The sequence below is a fragment of the Peromyscus californicus genome, unplaced genomic scaffold (genome assembly GCF_007827085.1).
Source record: "Peromyscus californicus insignis strain IS unplaced genomic scaffold, ASM782708v3 Scaffold_15__1_contigs__length_86483966, whole genome shotgun sequence".
Classification (NCBI taxonomy): domain Eukaryota; kingdom Metazoa; phylum Chordata; class Mammalia; order Rodentia; family Cricetidae; genus Peromyscus; species Peromyscus californicus.
The window spans coordinates 4,748,574-4,770,085 of record NW_026294447.1 but is presented as its reverse complement, the minus strand read 5'-3'; the positions used below and the strand labels follow the sequence as shown (position 1 = coordinate 4,770,085).

At 39.4% G+C, this 21,512-nt stretch overlaps 1 protein-coding gene and 1 long non-coding RNA gene across 4 annotated transcripts in view; one reads left to right on the top strand and one right to left on the bottom strand.

The window, feature by feature from the left end:
• The window catches only part of LOC128110674 (uncharacterized), a 70,152-nt gene that overhangs the window by 33,478 nt on the left and 15,162 nt on the right, over nucleotides 1–21,512 (top strand). For 2 of the 3 annotated variants that reach the window (XR_008218277.1, XR_008218275.1), the window contains one exon: nucleotides 18,143–20,398. This is a non-coding gene — a long non-coding RNA (uncharacterized LOC128110674). Of the gene's footprint in view, nucleotides 1–18,142; nucleotides 20,399–21,512 lie in introns of those variants that run through there. The other variant, XR_008218276.1, reaches the window with a different exon arrangement.
• Prps1l1 (phosphoribosyl pyrophosphate synthetase 1 like 1) lies at nucleotides 2–14,140 on the bottom strand. The gene has a single exon (XM_052738341.1). The coding sequence runs from the start codon at nucleotides 5,760–5,762 to the stop codon at nucleotides 4,806–4,808; it is 957 nt and encodes a 318-aa protein (XP_052594301.1). The 5' UTR covers nucleotides 5,763–14,140; the 3' UTR covers nucleotides 2–4,805.

The window sequence follows — 21,512 nt, the reverse complement described above, 5'->3', positions numbered from 1 at the left end:
TTCGACATTTACACTCATACTGAATTTCTGTAGACAATCCTTGGTACATAGAGACTAGGCATCTTTATTGTGAATGAGATTAGGAATTAGGCATCTTTTTATTATTTAACATAATTTCTTCATTGAATCATTGAGAAATTCACATCATGCACCCCAATTCTGGTCACCTCCCAGTCCCTCCATATCCTCCCCTTTCCCCTGCAGTGGCCTCCAAACAAAAATTAAAAAAAACCCAAAAAACAAACCAAACCAAACCAAGCTAGCAAACAAATAAAAACAAAAAGAAAAACAAGCAAAACCTCCAAAGAACAAAACAAAACAACAACACAAAACCTCTCCATTCCTCCATCTTTCCTGCCTCTCCAACACCTCTTCCTTCATCCTGGTGGCATTGGGAGCCATGGTGTGTCACTCAGTTGTTGTAGAATATTATTTTAAGGTGTGTTACTTTTGTTTATGTTCTGGAACATTTGTTTAATGATGCAAAGATGTGTTTGGTTAAATAAAATTCACCAGCAGTCAGGAGGCTGAGTCAGCAACTAGCTGACAGGAAGTGGTAGGGAGGAGCCAAGTGGAGAAGGGTTTATAAGGAGGGGTGAGGAGAAGCAGGAGGGCTTTTTGGAGGACTCAAGCAAGTAGAGGAGGTGAGCTACGTGCTATTCAGCCTCTGAAGAGCAGAATTCCAGCTTAATCTTTGAATCTTGAGTTCTTTAGAGGGAGAGAGGTTTAGTTAAGTTGTCTTTGTAACTTTGCAAGAGTCGGACCCTGAGGGAACAGAATTCCCTCAGGCCGTGGCTCTTGTGGCCTAACTGCTGCTGGTAGTGGAGGAGCTGCAGTTGCTGGTTAGGACAGTTGTGTCTTAAAAGGCAGCAACCACTTAAAAAAGGAGGACAACACCCAGTAGACCCTTCGCTCCATTAGCTTTACTCGCAAGTGTTCATTGCGATGAGTCACTGGCCTGGTTCAAGGCTTCTGGTTTCTGGTACACCATCTTCACTGGATCTTCCCCAAAACTCTGCTTGGGTATTCTGAGGTCTCCCAAAGTCATGGAGATTCTGTGGTTATTGTTCCTTCACTGACCAGCTCAACTGCCACCCAGACTCACAGTCCAGCCTGGGGTTGGCCCAGCCTAACATCTCCCCATCTGGGATTAGGCATTTTTATCGTGAATGAAATATGGGATTAGGAATCTTTATTGTGAATGAGAGATGTTTAGATCTAATTTCTCAAAAGGCAACCTACCCAAGATGCTGTGATTTTCAGTTGTAGATGCTTTCCAGGGCAATTCTCTTAGCTCATTGCTGCTCAGTTCCCCCAAAATGTACAATTTCCATTGCATCAGTCATCTACTGGAAATACATTACAAAACCTACAAGAGTGCCCCGTGGCTTTTTTGAGTAAATGAAAAACCTTAGGTTGGTATTTAAGACATTTCATTATTGCTAGGTTTATCCTTCATTAGGGAATTTTCTATCAACTTAAAAAAATCTGTGGAAGCATAATAGCTGAGTATCCAACATTCTGTTGTCTTCTGAGTGTCTGCCTTTGCCTCCTCTGAGAAGACTGATTGTGCCCATGAGTCACATACCTAATCTCTTTTGCAAAAGGTTATCCAGGCACACCCTGGGGCCTCTATCCAGAGCATTCTTTACCAACAAGGAATTTCTTCATTTTAGCATCATTTGTAAATCTAGCTAGGCTGAGAACTTACCAAGTAATTGGCTCCTGGCTCCCAGCTCTGTTTACTGTGTTGTTCCTTCCACACTTCTACTGTTTTCTTGTAAGTAGCACAGTGGAGTGACGCTATCTACAGTGTTTAGGCTCCAATCTCTGAAGCCAAAAATGCCCAAGTTCACCACTTCCAGGTTGTTTCTGTTCAGAGCAGAACTACTCTTCTGCCATTTTACAAGCACAGACATTCCTTTAGCTTACACTAATCTGGTTGCCATTTTGTTTTGAAGCCTCACCAGAAATACATCTAATATTCATATTTTGCTAGCAGTCTGCTTATGGTAATATACACACACACACATACTCTCTCTCACACACACTCACACACATACACATATGCACACACATACACTCAAACTCACACATATATACACATACATGTACACACTTGTACTCAAACACACACACATATACATTCACACCACACACATAAACACACATATACACACATGCATATATACATACCATACATACTCATATACTCATATACATACATACAACATATACACAAATATGTATACATTCACTCACACACATACACACATACACATTCACATACCCACTGCAAAGCAATCTAGCCTTTCTTTTATTTTCTTTCTTTTTTTTATGTATATGGGTGCTTTGCCTTGCCTGTGCTGGGTGCCCAAAGAGGCCAAAAGAGTACATTCAGTCTCCTGGAACTGGAGTTACAGATTTTGAGTTCATATTTGGGTGCTGGGAACTGAACTTAGGGCCTCTGTAAGAACCACGAGTGTTATTAATTTTTGAGAAATCTCTCTAACCCGGCTAGCTTTGTCATTCATGTTCAGACCCTAAAATCCTTCCAGCCCCTACACATTCCCTATTCAAAAGCCACTTCTAAGACAGGGCATGCTCGGGGTGGAATGACCATAGATTGGGACCTGAATTATATTAGTTTTCTAGACTTGCAGCCAACAAGCTACCAACTAGATGGATTTAAATACATAATATTACTATGCAAATTGATAGTCTTCATTTACTTTGTATTCTGTGAGAAGTTTGTCTCAAATAACTGGTTGCATGAAATTGACGAGCTTCATTTAAACAGGGGAACAGTCTTACTATGAGTCTTAATGTAGAAGTTGCACTGTAGTGTATATTATATATGTTCATATGCATGATCAAGGAATTTATTTTCTTCAAGGAAACAGGAGGATCATAGTATTAAGCTGTTATTGATGCCACATGAAGATGCTCATCAGATGCATTGCTATGGTCTGGATAGATGAAAGCCTGAATAAAGTCCATGAAAATATGTCCAGAGGCTCATTCTCCACTTCAGAGAATTTGTGTAGACAGCAGGAGTGGATGCCAAGGCAGGAGATCAGGAGAACACCTCCACAGAGACTCATGAGAATGAGTATCCCAAAGATGATACAGCTATGTGCTTCCTTCTGCTAATACAGCCAACTGCTCCATTAAATGGAACATGTGTGCATGAAATTCCTGCAAGAATACTGGGTGTGTCCTGAGAATCTAAATTCTGCAGAATTATGTGTACATTCCTGTTTCCACTCCTATAGCTTTATGTGTTAATATACTGTAACAAAACACACTCAAAAAATCCTTCATGAATTTTGCTCACTTTTTTTCCCAGATGAACTTTAGAAAAGCTTGTCAAGTCTGGTTTATTAAAAACTCCTATAAGGATCTTCATTGGGTTTATGACAACTAGATAATCTGAAGAAGCTGTCAGTGCAATTTCATCCTTCTTATTCAGGTTCTAGTATACTCATTTCAGACATTTTCTGTATTCCTTAGCAAATGTTTTATAAGTTTACATGGCGGTTTTATTACTACCGATAGATGGTATTGCTTTAGGCTGCGGATCTATATAGTATATATGAATGTATATGAGATAGGGTCTCACTGTGTACCGCAGGCTGTCTGGCCTGAGACTCACTATGGAGCGTAAGTAGACCTTGAACTCTCAGTCTTCCTGCCTTGGCTTCCCAAATGCTGAGAGTTCAGTAACTTCAAGCAATACTTTTTAGAAGGAACCATAATGGTAAGGTTTCTTAATCTTTTAATACTAAAAGAGATTTGCCTTAATACTGTCTTCAAATCGGAATGAACATAGGAAGTTGGGTTTAAACTATTTCTTTAGAAATAAAAAGATGTTTTGTTCTATCCTGCTTATTCTCTGGCAGTTCATATGAGAAGCCAAATAGCCATTTGAATACTGCTTTTTAAAATCTATCTTGTTTTTGTTTCAACCTTTAGAAATTCTTGAGGCTTTTCTCTATTTTCTTGGAGATGAGAAATTTCACACAATCTTTGTAGCCACCCACTTCCATACACACCCAGATTCTGCACTGGCTTTCCTTAAAAGACATGAGAGCATCATCTTGAAATACAGAAACAAGGTCTTTGGGCAGGCCAATCTACTACAGTGAAAGAAGATGAAACATAACTGTTGAAACTGACCGGAAGGCACTGCATGCCATCTAAACTCTACCATGGTGTTGGTACATGGTACAGCACAACATCTACTGTAATATTACAGATCACCTACCAGAGACCTTGCTTTCCATAGACTGTGAACAGTTGAACCCAGTTGCATATGTGCCCAGGAAGAGGACACCTGGACAGAAAGCTGGAGTGAAAGGAGGCTCCACTGTGTACACTTTATGATCCCAATGCTGGCTTAACCTGGGAGCTGCTCTTGCCTCCCCTTGGGTTTAGAATCCAGGAGAGTGGCTAGGAGTGCCCAGGGTGCTTGCTGAAGTTTTCCATAGGCTCTGGTGAACTTGCAGCACGTGATTGCGTTTGATAGATAAGTGGATTTGTGGCTGATTTGTCCTCACATAGTTTGATGCAACATGTTGGGAGATGAGAAACCTTGCAGGAATGGGGCTTTGTGAAAGCCTCAGAGCTCACAGTCAAAGAAGTCAGAACGAACCGAGTCAGGAAACCCCACAATCCCCTATCTCTGAGGCCACAGTGGACACAACTGGGTCTCTCATTGAGCATTCCATCAACCACAGAGGCAAAATAATGAACAGGGTTAATTTTTATTTCATCTTACTGCATTTAAAATTTATGTCATTTTGTTACAAAGGAACATGACTGAACAGGTAGGAAACAGATTCTCCGTTGTGAGTTCTCCGGATGGCTTCTGCAAGAATCATAGAGATGTCAATCACCCAGATTTTGGGGCAGTGCTTCATCTTGTCCTCCTGAGGTATGGTATTAGTGACCACTACTGCTTCAAAGCTTGCACCATTGATGCGAGCAATGGCTGGGCCAGAAAAGATTCCGTGAGTCAGGATGGCATAAACTCTGGTGGCTCCTGCTGAGAGAAGTTTGTCCGCTGCGTGACAGATTGTACCACAAGTGTCAGCCATGTCATCCACAAGGATAGCCACCCGATCCTTCACATCGCCCACAAGAACCATGTGGTCCACTTCATTGGCTTTCTTCCGTTCTTTGTGAATCAAGGCAAAATCCACATTCAAATGGTCTGCGATGGAAGTTACCCTCTTGGCCCCCCCAGCATCTGGAGAGACTATAGTGCAGTCCTTCCATTCAGAGATATTCTCCCTTATCCACTTTAGGACAGCTGGCTCTGCATACAAATTGTCTACTGGGATGTCAAAAAAGCCCTGAATCTGAGAAGCATGTAGGTCCATGGTGATGATGTGATCTGCACCTGCTATAGACAGCATATTTGCTACGAGCTTCGCAGAGATGGGAGCCCGGCTCTTATCCTTTTTATCCTGACGGGCGTAAGGGAAGCATGGGATGACTGCAGTCACCCGGCTGGCTGAAGCGATCTTGCAAGCATTGATCATGATCAAAAGTTCCATTAAACTGTCATTGATTTCGCCACAACCGCTCTGAACAATGTAGACATCCTCTCCGCGCACACTCTCACCGATTTCCACGCAGGTTTCCTGGTTGCTGAATTTCTTAGTTACCACCTTGCTGAGCTCTAGGCCCAGGCGCTCAGTGATCTTCTGGGATAAGTCTTGGTGGGAGCTGCCACTGAAGATTTTGATGTTTGGCATCTTGGCCAGAGATCCTAGATTCAGCTGTTCCGGGCTCTGCCGCCTTGGAACGGAACTGGGACCACAGACCCTAATAGCTTCCGGTCATCGGGTCATCGCAACGGGTGGTTATGAAGCCGTTACTGTCTCTTCCATAACGGCTGTGCTAACCTGACCCCAAGTCTTTTGAAAAAACAAAAGGCTTGGTTGGCACCTACTGCACACTTTCAAATTAAGAAGACTTCCAACTGCATGGGAATTTTCCTAATGTTATTATTATTCTTAGTAATTTTTCTTGTTTTGTTTTTTCCCAGAAAGGGTTTCTCAGGATATATCCCTAGCTGTTCTGCAACTAGTCCTGTAGATCAGAACTGGCCTCAAGCTCAAAGATAGATTGCCTCTGCCTCCTGAGTGCTGGAATTAAAGGCATGAGTCACTGCCTGGCCCATTGTTACTTATTATTAACTTGCAGGGAATGTTTAAATTTGAATACTGAAACACAAAGCAAGGTTCTTTTTTTTTTTTTTTTTTTTTGGTTTTTCGAGACAGGGTTTCTCTGTGTAGCTTTGCGCCTTTCCTGGGACTCACTTGGTAGCCCAGGCTGGCCTCGAACTCACAGAGATCCGCCTGCCTCTGCCTCCCGAGTGCTGGGATTAAAGGCGTGCGCCACCACCGCCCGGCTTTAAAGCAAGGTTCTTAAACAAGTTTAAATAGAAAGTTTCAGACTGGAGGAGGTATGTGCAAAGTGTTGTTTAGTCCATTTCTTCAACAGAATAAGAAGGCAAAAGGTTGGAAAATGGTATAAATGGGAATCCATTCCAGAGTGTTTGCAAGTACCTCCAGGTTATATAATGGTGGGGTTGTGGTATAAGTTAAATAATATTCCTGTGTGTCAGTTGTTTTGCCTTTTGCAGATGTATCAAAATCTGAGCCCACAGTATCGTGGCATAGCTGTGAATGTAGCTCAACATGTTTGCAGATGGCATCACCATGTCACAGTGTGTAAGGCTTGGACGTCTCTGTTGGGTTTACGATGATGAGCTGCAAATAGCAACTAACCTAGATGTTCAAAGAAACAGAGTCTGGGACCAGCATGTGATCATCAATACGTATTAAAACACCTATTTTCTACACGAAGTCTGAGAAACATATTACTTGGTTATAAAGTTTTATTTTTATATATTTATGAGATATTATTATAGAGTCATGTAAACAACTAACAATGCCCATGTTAAAATGTTACATCAAAATAGCATGCTAATGATCTAATAACATCCCTTGACATTAAAATACCTTCTTTTCTCTTCAGTTCATATTCTTTGTGATTGACAATGCATGCCAACTGCTTTCTGTTCACAAATCTTCATTCATGTTTTTTCCTTAAAAACAAATCCAACAGAAACACCTGTGCCATGTAATTCATCCCAAATGAGCTACATACAGTGATTTGTACAGAAAATCCTGTAGCTTAATTTAGAAGCACTAAAAAGTACTTGCAGCTTCAATTAAACTGATTTTTCTTTTAGTGTTTTCAATATGGCACATATTTTCAGTTTTTAATGAAAAACAAAACAGATTTTTAAATAGATTTAATATTACCTAAATAGGACTGAATGCTAATGTAAACATTTAAAACCCATAGCTGGTTGTATTTCTCTTGAGGTGTTAACTAGAAGCCATTTTTGTATTGCTGTTATTTTTGATCTGGCTGTTGCTATACCTCATAATTCAAGGGATTTGTCTAGAATCATAGTATATAAAGATGGAAATGGCCTCAGAGACCATCTAGTCATTTTATATCCCAGTTCACAGCCAGGGAACCCAGAACTGGAGAAACAAACTACCTATGATTTACTACTGACTCACTAAAGCTCAGTGTATACTAGGATGTGGGCTTCCTAGATTTCCAATTATAGCTTTTAGTGGTCTGTCATATTAGGCCCTTCTCCCCACCCCCTAGTTTATTAGAATAATGAGGGGGGAAAGTGTGCAGAAATATTTGCATAAAATTTTCTTGCTTATCAAGTAACTACAACAAAGAACAAATATGACCCCAAATGTCCTGGTGCTGAAACCAACCTCTGAAATTTCCAGAAGGAAATGAACCACTGATGTCATAGATTGTGATGTCATAGATGGTTATTCTGACATTTTTCAACTTGGATAGATCATACTGGAATTTCATGTTGTTCTCTTTGTTCCATAGGTTAAGAGAGACAACTGCCTTATCATTGACTGCTTCTGGAAAAAAAAGTTCATGTAGCAATAATACATATTGGATAACGTTCTTTCTGTGGAGGTATTGCTTCTTAGAAAATTGCTCTAGAAATGAGAATGATGAAAGGGAGAAAAGGCTGTATCTTTCTCCTTCTCAAAACAAGAGCGCTTTAATATCATCTCCACAGATCTGTGAGGATTGTTGCATTTTGAAGGTCTTTTGAGTCAATAACCATTATATATATATATATATATATATATATATATATATATATATAATATATATTTCCTTCGTGATAGTTTCTTGCTTCACTGCTTGTTTTTTTTTTACCCTTCACAATTCTGACATAAATAATTCAAAGACAGTTCTGATGCAGCTTGATCAGCTAAAGAGAAAAGAAATCCAAGCAGTCATTTTAGAAAGCGAGGAAAATGGTTGTATTTTAAGTTAAATAAATGCTTTCACTAAACACACTTACAGTTGACAAAATGCTAGATGTTTAGGTGGCAATTATAGTTCTTTGATAAACTGTCAAATCTTGTCACAACACATGTTACAAACAAGGACAGATTTAGATGTCCTTTATGACAGCTTTGTGTAGGTTGGGAATGTGTGACAGTTAATTTCAAGCAAGGAACATATTTTTCTTTCCAGCAGTTATCTTCTTGTTGATTAGGAAGACTTTCTTTGTGCCTTTAATCTTACTCATTGACTCACAGTTCCAGATCATTATTGTAAGACTGCCTTACCTCGTCGGTTTGATTCATAATCATCAACCACAATACTGGGAGGAAACAGTTTCCCACTGAGATTTACATTTGGTACAAATGCTTTAAAGTTTGTTTTGTGGTTATTTACAATTGGAGTTGATGACTGTGTGTGGTTATCAAGCTTTTTGCTGGAAGTCTGTCATCTTGTACAATGGATGTGTAGGTAACAGCTAGGTAAATAAGGCAGAATGAAACAAAGAGGAGAGCGGGAGGAAATGCTATGATTCAGAAGCGTGGCTTTGATTATGAGGGTTATGTTAGACTCGTGAAGGTGTTTCTGAAGTGTACTTTGGAGTTTCTTTTAAAAGTCTGGTGAACCAAACAATCCAAGTATGAAATAATAATCGTGGAATAACAATGAGATTCCAGGAGCTCAATGATGTACCAAGGTAATGACAGATAAAGCAATATGTAAAGAGATTCCATAACTACCACATTGCAAATAATAAAATCTCTTCCTCATGGCTATGCGAAAAAAATTGGAGTGTTTCAAAGCAGATTCTGGGCTGATATTTGCTATTTCATGTATAATCTCAGTTTCATACAAGTAACAAAAAGTTAACGAAATTAAGGAACACACAACTTCCATTTATGTTATTGAAATCTCTTTAAAAATGTACTTTTGTAGTACTCAGGAGGCAGGGTTAGGTGGATCTCTATGGGTTCAAAGCCAGCCTGCTCAACATAGCAAGTTCCAGGCCAACCAAGATCACAGAATGAGACCCCATCTCAAACAACAACAACAACAAAAAAAACAAAACAAAACAAAAATAATGTACTTTTTGATGCTTTGAAGGGCAAAGAAGAAATGTATATGTGGTGGTTTAAACAAGAATGGCCCCTTAGGCTCATATATTTGAATGGTTAGTCATCAGGGAATGATTTGAGAAGGAAGAGAAGGATTATGAGGTATGGCCTTGTTGGAGAAGGTGTGGCCTCCCCGGAAGAAGTGTCACTGGCAGTGCGACTTGTTGTTCTGTCTAGTACGATAACTATGATCAACCTTGCCTTTGACAACTCGGTGCTGCCTCTTTGCCCCTGCTACTTAGGGACTTAATTAAATCCATTGCATTCAGTTCATCCAAATGAACAACTTCTGTATACCTGCAGAACCCTGACTGGTGTTTGTCATCAGAATTGGAGGTATCAATATGGCATCATTTACATACACCTGATCCATGAGATCTACATTGTTGGAAAATACATGAAGGAATTGAATAACTTCCTGTGGCTCTTCAGATTATCTCTAGGTGGAATAAACAACCTATTTTGTGAAAGGCAGAAAAGCAGGGAACTGGGAAGATCAGGTCAACATGCTTACTAGAAGGATTAACTAAGGAATCTCCCACAGGATTTATGTAATATCTGGTCAGTTAATAAACAATAAATTGAAAATGAAGCTTACCCTTTTTTCTCTTCAGTAGTGACTATTAGTAATAATGATTTTTCCAAAAGAGCACTGAAATAGCTATCCATTCACATAAATGAAAACTGTGGTGTGTTTGAGGGTGCTTGTGTATCCAACAAGTTAAGAGAGATCAGGACTGCTGGGAAGACCAGGTAGATCACAGGTTCATAGACTCCATTCCCAGAGATGCTAATCAGCACTCTAGCTGGGATGTCAGGGGAAGTGTCTGGGGTTTGTGTTTCTAACCAAATATATTGGCTGGATGCTTCCCATAGCATTTTCTTTGGTGTTGTCTTATTTACAGTCTTTAGTGTCATTGTTGGCACTAGATGGGAATCCTCCTGCCTCAGCCAACTGAATGCTGAGATGACAGGAATAAGCTGTCATGCCCAGCAAACTTGTTTCTTTTTGTACAGCTTCTATTCCTTTCCCCAGGCTCATCTTGGGTTCTTCGGCTTATGTATCCCATTGTGTCAGTCACTTGAGTGCCAGCGTACTGGAGCTACATGCTTTCATTACTGTGTTTCCAGCTAAATCTTATATATAGCATTTTTGCAGTATTTCTTTTTTGTTTAGGTAAAAATATTTTTCAGTTTTAATGGCGATTGCCTGTTTAGGAGTTTAAGCGTGTCTTTCCTCCTGCTTTCCTTTCTACCCCTCATCTCCCTCCTTTCTTTCCTTGACCAGGAGTCCATGTACCTAGGTTGTCTTCAAACTGGTGACTCTTGCTTTTCTCTCCCAAGCACTGGGATCATAGGCTTGGGCTAATATACTTGTTCACACTAATTTTTCTTCTTTTTAAAAACAGATTATTATTTTTTTAATTATGTGAATGTGTGTGTCTATGTGTGGGTATGTAGACAGGAGTACCAGTGCTTATATTCACTCTTAACCACTAAGCTGTCTCTCCAGCCCTTGACCTTCATTCTTGAGAGATATTTTGGCTAGTATATAATCCTAGGTTGTCCATTGAATTTCCAACCATTGAAACTCTAACCTTCACTCTTGGGTATTTAGTTAGTGCTGTTTAAAATGTAGCCTCCTTTGAAAATCAGCATTTCCCCTCTCACTTGTTTTTAAAGTTTTCTTTTCCCTTTCTCCCTCATTTCTTTCCTAACATCTCTCTTGCTCTGTATATTCAATGTTATTTGTTTAGGTGTCTATTTCTTCTAAGTCATTAGGTGTGGCCTTTTAAATCCATGCCTTAGTGGCTTTTATTAGGTATGGAAAGTCTTCCTGGTTTATCTCTTCAAATATTTCCCCTAAGTCTTTCTTCTGTTGTCACTGATGACACATGACACATCTTTAGATTCTATTTTCTAACAATCCGTCTCTCATAGTTTTTCCTCTCCACTGCATTCTGCATCCTCTTCTCTGAGACCTGCCTTAAGTTTATTCCCTCTTCTTCCTTCTCCTCCTCTTCTTATTCCTCTTCACCCTCCTCTTCCTCTTCTGTGTGTGTGTGTGTGTGTGTGTGTGTGTGTGTGTGTGTGTGTGTGTGTGTGTGTGTGTGTGTTGGGGGGGCAGGTGAGCAGAGGTCAGAAGACAACATCATGCATTTGGTTCTCTTTACTTCCATCTTTACATGGGTTCCAGGTATCAAACTAAAGTTCCCAAGCTTATGTGGCAAGCCCCTTATATACTGATCCAATTCACTGGCCTCTTATTCTCTTTCACCTGGGGGCTGTTATGTTATCAATTAGGCCTGCTGAGTTTTAAGTGTTAGTTACTTCAGTTTTGTTTGGAAGGCACTTCACTGAGTCCCTTTGTAGTGTTTCTGGGGGGTGCTTAGAGGTCATTGTTCTTCATCATTGTCCTCAAACTAGTTCTTGCTTGACACCTTAAAAAAACCCCACTATAATAGCTGTGTCTAACCATTTGAATCTAAATATTGTAGAATGTGCAGCCATTATTTATTCTTTGTTTCATGATGACCTCTCCTTTAGTGCTTGTTTATATTTAACTCTATACTATCATAGTAAGAGAATTTATTTGAGGAAATTGTTTGAAATAAAAAATGAGGTTTTTTTTCCAGAAAGAATTTGTTTCTGACCTTTATCGGAGTTGCTGTTAGCTTGGGGCCACCTCAATCCAGCATCAGGCTCAAATCTCCCCAGATGTATTATGCCCCTAGATTCAGAATTATCAAGAAGGGCCCAAGGTCACAATTTGCAGAGTCCCCTTGTCTCGTTCCACATTCCATTTGTTCTGTCATGCTCACTAGCCATCACTTCCTGCTGTAGACTGTGGGGTGGGTCTCCTGTCTCACCACAGCTCCAAAGACAGAGAACTCTCCCAATCCAATTTAATGAATAGACCTTCCCTCTCTAGACACTTCACCTTGGGAAGACCTCTGGGCCTTAGCTTCTTGGCCAATGACATAAAAAAAGAATGAAGCCTGAGATTACAGCTGGTGGTGTTTGTCCATGAATTCTGTGACTTCCACGACTCATTCAGCACAGCCAGTTCTCGATTCCCCTCCCTGAATTGTGAAGTTAGCTGAATATCCATGCCATGGCAAAAACTGTCTTGGATGATAGTTGACAGTAAAGGCTGTCCTGGTGCTTAATAAAGACAGTACAGTGGATAAATCCATGGGATCTTGTTTGAAGTAATAGAAAGTAGTAGTCTCAGATCCTATAAGAAAGTGCTTATATGGGTTGGCTTTTAGGATCAGTGTCTTAGGGTTACTATTACTGTGATCAAACACCATGACCAAAAGCAACTTGGGGAGGAAAGGGTTTATTTGGCATCTGCTTACAAATCACTGTTGATCATTGAAATAAGTCAGGGCAACAAACCCAAACAGGACAGGAACCTGGAGGCAGGAGCTGATGCAGAGGCCATGGAGAGGTGCTGCTTACTGACTTGCCTGCCAAAGTTTGCTCAGCCTGCTTTATTATAGAACCCAGGACCACCAGTCCAGGGATGGCACCACACACAATGAGCTGGACCATCCCACGTAATCACTAAGAAAATCCCTACAGGCTTGTCTACAGCCTGATCTTATGGAGGCTTTTCCTCAATTGAGGTTTCTTCCTCTCTGATAATTGTAGCTTGTGTCAAGTTGGCATAAAACTAACCAACGTAATTAGGTATTGTAAGATTGTTTGATGATAATGAATAGGCCATCTAAGTTCCATCCTAACCTTTCTGACTGACAGCACCTTGGAAATGAGGTTACATTAGATTTATGGTGTACTCCAGGCCTGCACTAACATATACTGAATTTATACAACGAATGTGCACTATATATACTACCATCTGGAAAGTCATCTTAAAATAAATGTTACTTTGTAACTGTTGTTGACTTTAGCAGTTGCCTTTACCAACAGTCACTTTTTGTGTAAATACACTCTGCTTCATATTTTTATATGTTAATAACTTCTTATCAATTCAATTCATGAGCTCTCATTTAAAATGAACTACAATGAGAAAAGAAGAACCAGCTTATTAGTGTCAATCTGCTTTATTCTTTCTGTAGACATGAGAAAAGGAAAGTCTATGAGTGGTAATATTTTCTGTCTTGAAATTTATGTATTTTTAAATCAGCATTTTCTGCTTTAAATATTTAAATATTAAGCATTTCGATAATTTAGAGTGTTGTATCTGCTGGAGATGTAGAAAAGTGGTGGTAAATGGTGTTTCTAAGTATGAGTAGTACAGAAATAATTGACTTCTGATCTTCAAGTTTAATTTAGCTGCAGAAGGGTGAGGTAGGGCTGTGGATGTGCATAAGCGTCATACCAGACCAATGGAACTTGAATCCTGGCTAGGCAGTTTGATATCTGATGATGCTGAACACATTTCTTCACAACCCTTTGCCATGATTTTCTCATTTATGAGACGAATAATTGTAATAGTAATAATCTATTAGTATTGTGAGGATGAAATAAGTAAAAATAAATGTAAACCATTTCAGACCTTATATATGTGCACCACATGTAGTTTATAAGCGTGATGTGGACATTATTTGCATTTATTTATTTATTTATTTATTTATTTATTTATTTATTTATTTTGTGCATGGTGTGTGTGTGTGTGTGTGTGTGTGTGTGTGTGTGTGTGTGTTTGTGTGTGTGTTTGTATGTGTGTTTGTGTGTGTACTCAGACATTCTGCAGCATAATAGGGAGGTCAGACGACAGACAGTTTGTGGGAGTCATTTTTCTCTTTTTGCCATGCAGGTCTTAGGGACCAACTCATGACATCAGTCTTGCAGTAAGTGCCTTGACCTACTCATCCATCTCACTGGTCCATGAGCATAATTTTTGCATACAGAATACAAATAGGTGTCAACAGTTTCATAAAATAACATCAAAGTCCTAGTCTACACCCGAACCTCTGTACATTTTACTTTTCCTCCCACAGTCTTCCTCTTGGAGGGCCAGTCATAGTGAAGTGGAACAGGCAAGTGTATGCTCAATTGTCATCTTGAGAGAGGGAAGCTTTTCCAATGGATTTCCTAGGTCAGTCACTATTGGAAGGGCAAGGTGAGGATAGAGTGTTGAATGAATCAGTGGGGTTATGCTCTACAAAATTGAAGGCAGGACAATGTGGTCTGAGGAATAGCAACATGGTATTCTTGAATAGTGTGGTGTGAGATTAAGACAGGTCTTTCTTGTGGTGATATTTTGTTTGTGCTCTAACAAATAAAGCTTGACTGGAGATCTGTGAAAGCTAGCCACTAGAGGCCAGGCAGTGGTGGCACACACCTTTAATCCCAGCACTTGGGAGGAGGAAACAGGAAGTGATATGGCTGGGTGGAGAGAAGAAGTGAAAAGGTCTTTGGATTCAGCACAGGTAAGTCTCTCTCGTGGCTGCTACTTTACTTCTCTGATCTTTCAGCATTTACCGCATATCTGACTCTGTGTTTTTATTAAGACCAATTAGAATTTGCACTATACTTTCTATGAATGAGTGTCTGTAGATTTCCAGTGAGTGTGGAGACTATGTCAGATTTCCAGTGAGTGTGGAGACTATGTCCACAAGTGGACAAAATTTTATTCTTTCCATGGCCCATGGTATGTTTATATTTATTTTGATATTTTAATGCATCCTCTCTCCATAGAATGAGCTAGGAAAACATTTCTTCCCGAGACCATGTGAAAAATTATTGGTTAACCAGCAGAAGATGATGTAGTCCTTTTCCAGTCAAGGGTTAAGTGTAATTTAAACTACCAATCACAAAATCTTTTGAGTATTTTAACATTTCATTCTTGGAGCTCTTTTTTGTCTTACGTTTTTGTATATTTTATAGAAAAAATGATGACTCATGAACATGATCTCCCTTTGATGTAATTTTATAATAGTAAATTATTTCTCACAGCAAAATATCACTGAAATATTTAGAACAAGAAAACATATGCCTTATTTTAATATTTCTGGGGAAGCAAATTCCATGGATCCTTTTGATGATTTTCTTTTAAATATATGAGTCATATAGGAAATTCTCTTGTGTCTTGTTTTTCTGATGAAGTTTAATAACTCTTCATGTTTGTGTACCCTGTGAAGACTGAGAGCAGGAAACATGACCCTCTTTGTACGTTAAGTACCATTATTTTAAAGACCTTTATTTTTATCAGGACCTTCACTTTTCATCCTATTTCTAAGTCTTTTGATCAGTTTTACTGCTCTGTTATTTTTTTTAATTGAGTCTAAAGAATTCTCTTGTATCTGATCAGGAGAGCATACCTTGCACACCAGTGCTTAGCTGCCATTCACATATCTCACCATCACACCACCACACTTGCCATTTTAGGAACTGTAAAAATGTTTCATTTGAGTTGGTACATTATTTCCTGGCATTTATTTGAGATCCAAATAAATTAAAGCCTTTCGAAATCATATGCCCTCCTTACATAACAATGCACACACACACACACACACACACACACACACACACACACACACACACAGGGAGAGAGAGAGAGAGAGAGAGAGAGAGAGAGAGAGAGAGAGAGAGAGAGAGAGAGAGAGCTAATGAATTGTGATAATTCATTAGTAACTACTAAAGAACAGCACGATGTGTTCTGGAGCTACATGAGGCTGATGGCTATTACACATTCAAAGACTCTCACATGCACACACACACACACACACACACACACACACACACACACACACACACACACAGTGCAAGAAGAATGAAAAGAATGCATTTCAATGACTAACCGAACAGTATGTCTTTTAAGAAGTGAATTATAAGAAATAAACAGCTCTTAAATTGAGCCATTAGATTTCATCAATGATATGCTTTTAACCTTTTCACTGTAAGGTTTGTCTGTTTGAAGTCTGCAACCTGTCATTAGCTAAGTAAAATTGGGATAATTATGTTATGGAAATGGGACCAAAATTGGTAAGATAACTCAATGAAATTTAAGATTCCTTTGATGACTATTAGTCTACTGTACTGGTTCTTGAACTTAGGATTCAATCTAAAGTGTGGTCTAAAGTCTTATTTTAACTTTCTCTGTTCATTACAGCATTCTGTCACTTGCTGAATGACAGAATTTTTATTCTTTTTTCACTTGTATCTTTGTCTTTAGAGCTTCCACCACTTTTAAAAATAATTTTCTTTTATTTCTAATTTGTGTGTATGTTGTGTGCACATGTGTGTAGTTGTGCACAGAGTCCAGAAGAGGCCACTAAATCCCCTAGAGCTGGAGTTACAGGATGTTGTAGGCTGTTCAAGGTTGCTGGGAACTGAATTCAGTCCTCTGGGAGAGCAGGAACTGAGCCACCTCTCCAGCCTGTTCCTCTCATTTCTTTCTTTAATTAAAACAAATTATGTGTACATGTGTGGCTGAGCATGTGCATGTGCAGGAGCCCAAAGAGGTCAGAAGAGGCACCAGGTCCCCTGGAACTGGAGTTGTGAGCTGCCCTGTGGGTACAAGGTATCAAACTCAGGTCCTCTGCAACAGCGGCCTGTGCTCTTAAGCACAGCCTCAATTTCTAACACTAAAAAAATTGTGGAGAAAAATTTCATGAAGTCTTCCTTTCCATATTTACCTTCTTGATTTGTTAATTAAATCTTTCCTTCCTTTTCATTGGGAGCTTTCAGATTATCTCCAGCCATTAACAACTAATCAAAATTTATCTATGATTCAAAATAAAAATTAGTGAACAACTTAACACCCAAATTAGTGAAATTTAACTCCTTGAAGGCTCCATGTGTTTGGATGTGCTTACATCATTATTTTCCCTATAACCTAGTTACAGATCACTGAGCTATAACTTACGTGCAAGCACTGTTGGGATTTCATGAATATTTAGTGCCTGTTTCTAAGTCTGTGAAGTCTCATTAATCAATGCTGCTTTCCTCCATGCCACATGGCTGTGACTTTGGTGCTATCTCTTTGGAATGATAAGGGTTGAGTTCCACACAGTTTTCATATAAAACAGAAGAGAGAAATATCAATGCAAGCTTTTCTTTTACTGAAATTACTATGTCATTTACAGACCAGTGCAGAACAAAATCAAGAAGCTATTTTTAATTTCATAAACTAGAATCCAAAATATTACCATGTGTTTAATGCCTGAAAACTCCCTTGGTGGATTTTTCTTTTTTAGATTTCAAAACTGTAAACATGGATGTCAGAGATTTTATTGGTGAGTTACCTGCTCTAGACCAGCAAGTTTCAGTGCAGCCAATCGTTACACTTCCTTGAAATACAGATTTCCAGACTCAACCATAGGACCTCTTTTGACTCAGTAACACTCAAGCAATGCTTCTCATTCTGGGGTGTGCATTCAACTCACCTGGGGAATTTTTAAATGTTACCTCAGCATGAGCCACAGAGAGTTTGATGTGTTGGTCTGGGTCACCTTAACAATAATCCCAACCCTAGTCTTGACGCTAAGTCTAACAGCAACTTAGGCTAACATTCCTAGGCTAGAAATGTCATTCAGACTTTCTGATCATGAATATGGATTTATGCTCAATCTTTCCTAATCATCTTCAAATATTAATATTTTTAAGTTTATAAAGTTTTGCTTATCTCCTAGGAGAAGCAATGGCTGACTTATCCAAACAAGCTCTGGTGTGGAGATGTGAGGAAGCCTGCCTAGCTCAGCAGGAGAGCTTCTTTGAAATTCTGGGAAATCTTCCTCTCACCACAGAAGAACCCAAAGGTAGAGACTGTAGGGATACCAGAGTGAAGAAGCTGATGTTCTTGTGTCTGGGACAACTGGCCCGAGGTCTGCTTTAGCTTCAGTTTGCTCCTCAACTATGTAATAATAGAAAATGTTGACTGAGTATTTAAATACTGACTATACGGCAGAGCACAGGAAAGGAAATGTCAGGCACGGGGGCATGAAATAATTTTCCCAGGATCACATAGCTAGGATGCTGCAGACTTGAACCCAGTCTGACCCTGGTGCTCTCAGGGCCACTGTGGCATCACTCTGACTAGTGAGATTGCAATGTGAAATAATAGTCACAAATGAGCAATGTGCAGGCAGATTGAATCTCACCTCATTTATGTAATATCAACATGCATAACTTGATTTTTCCCAGTTTTAATGATCCCATATGTAAAATGGGCTAACAGTAAAATCTGTTTCTTGAGAAGGTTTTCAGCAGTCACTCTGGTGTCTGCATTATACAAGCTTTTCCATCCCACAGTGCCACATGAAATTACTGACTTGAACGTGAGAATACGCAGCTCTCATTTCCATCCTTTTTTATGTGCTAGGAACTCTCGTTTGTCAGTCACCCGCTTAAGTCTTCAGTTATCTTCCATGCAAATTTAGATGCTATATTATGTGATAGCAACGGTTTCTTCTCACTCTAATATTGTGTGATTCTGGATATTACAGAATAGCAACAAGGGTATATTTGTATATGTAAACTGTGCATATACTGGGAACTGCAATTCTCACCCACCCGTTCATCTTCTTAGTTCCAACAATTTCTTCTTTATTCTGGGCTCATCTGTCAAAATGTACAAGTAGAATACTGTGATTTCTAACTTTTTAGGAGTCTATTAATCTCTCTCTGTTAACAACCAGTTGCTTGAAGTACAATGGCTCCTATGCCTAGCGATCTTTCACATTCATTTTCTATTACCATAGAGAAATACCTGAAGTTGAGTACTTTACAAGATGCTGAAAATCCAAATGCTGTGGTGCTAGCTCAAGCCAGCCTTCCCCTGTGTGCAGTGCGTCGTGGCTCAATGGCACCCTCATAATGGGGCTGTCTGAAAGGAGGCGATATCACATGGCAGAACAGTAAACCATACCAGGAAGAGCCTCCCAGGCTGGGGATTGAACCCAGGGCCTCACACATAGCACATGAGCACTCTATATCACTACACAATAGCCCAACTCAGCCTCGCTCTTTTTGTTTGCTTACTTAACCATTCCTTTGCATGTGTTTATGTATGCGATGTTCATGCATGTTTGCACACATATGAAAGTATGTGTGTACATGGGTGCACATGCACATGTGTGGATGATATGTTATGAAGGCCCAAGGCTTATGTTGACAGTCTTCCTTGATTAGCTCCTCTCACTAATCAGCTAGTATAGCTATTCAAATGGCTCTAGCATCCCCTGTCATTGCATCCTGAGCACTGGAATTACAAGTGGGTGGGGGGCATTTATGTGAGCACTGGGAATCCAAACTCTGCTTCTTTTACTTGAGCAGCAAATATTTTATCCTCTAAGCCATTTCCTTCAGCACCCCTACTCTTTCTCTTATTAAAATTACATGTATGTATGTATGTATGTATGTATGTATGTATGTATGTCAGAGGACAACCTAGGTGCTGTGGAATATTAACTTAATGTGTTACATTCATTAATGCTGTGAAATATTTGTTTAATGATGCAAGTGTTGGCATTCTTTTATGTTGAATTCGTTTAACTCTGTAAAGCTGTGTTACTTTGCCTGTATAAAATGCCTGATTGGTCTAATAAAGAGCTGAAAGACTAATAGGTAAGCAGAAGAGAGATAGGTGGGGCTGCCCAGCAGAGTAATAAATAAGATGATAAATCTAGGCCTGAGAGAAGAGCAAGGAGTGAGAAAAGGAGGAGAGGAAGACGCCAGGGTCCAGACACTCAGCCACACAGCCACACATGGAGTAAGAAATAAGAAAGATATATAAAACAAAGGTAAAAAGCCCAGATGAAAAACATAGTTAAAGTGAAATGGGATAATTTAAGTTAGAAAAGCTGGCTAGAAACAAGCCAATCTAAGGCCGGGCATTCATAAGTAAGAATAAGTCTTGTATTTATTTGGGAGCTGGGTGGTGGGCACCCCCCCCAAAAAAAAAACAACAAAAACCCCTACATTTTGATGTACCAATGTGAGGTTGGGATATCCACCTAGGGCCTGGGAAAGCTGGGGGGAAAAAAAGAGACTCTGCTGCACAGTAGAGCATTTAAATAGCCTTTTTCACACTAAGTAGAAACAAAAAACTAAGTAAAATATGCCTGCTGTAGTGCAGGGCACTGGCATTCCAGTTCTTGGTCACCTATCTCTGACCAGGCCCATAAGCTTTAGGTTTGGCTTTTAGCGACCCAAAAAGTAGACGGAGTCAGCTGCCAAAGCTTCAGCAGAGGTCCTAACCATGCCACTTAGTAGTTTAAGGGCACATGTGGTTAGAAAAAAAATAGAGATATGCAGTAAAAGAGGTCTAGATGGGAAAAAACATCTAAACAGGTTCCATTGTGTTTCAAAATGTGAGTAGGCTTAAGAAAAGAGAAAGAGTATAGATAGTCATAGAAAGAAATAAATAGTTAAAAATAATAAAGTCTTTAAAGACAGAGTAAAAGTAATATAAAAGAAAGAGGCCGCATAACAATATAAAATACACAGGGAGTCTGGATCCTATATAGTATTGTGTTGATTTTGAATTTTTTGATTGCTGATAAGAGAAGACAGCCACTGAGAGGCATGAGACTGAAAGAGGGACTGTTGAAGTAAACCAGCCTGGATAGTTTATGAATGCCTTCACTTTAAAATGGAACTCAAAAAATGCATGGCTTTGGGGAAGAAATTTTGCTTTTATTTTCACAGTAAATGAGAGGTTATGGATTCCTTCAGGGTTGATATGGATTTGAGGAGACCTCCTGAATCTTGACAGGTGACATAGATAAACAAAGGTTATAGCTGGTCTACCCAGGACTTGGCCATTATCTCAATTTTCTTGGGGAACCCTAAAGATGCCTTTACCCACAGACCACAGGAAGCAGTCTAGAGAAGACAGCACCCACATTCCCAAGAGATGAGTGGGTGATTGTTGGCTATTTGGTGGGTTATGGATGTTTGTTATCATTTAGGGGAATATAGGAATACAGGATAAAAAGACATCTATTAATTTCAGATATTTTGCCTTGGCATGAATTTTGGTATATTGATACAAATTTAAAG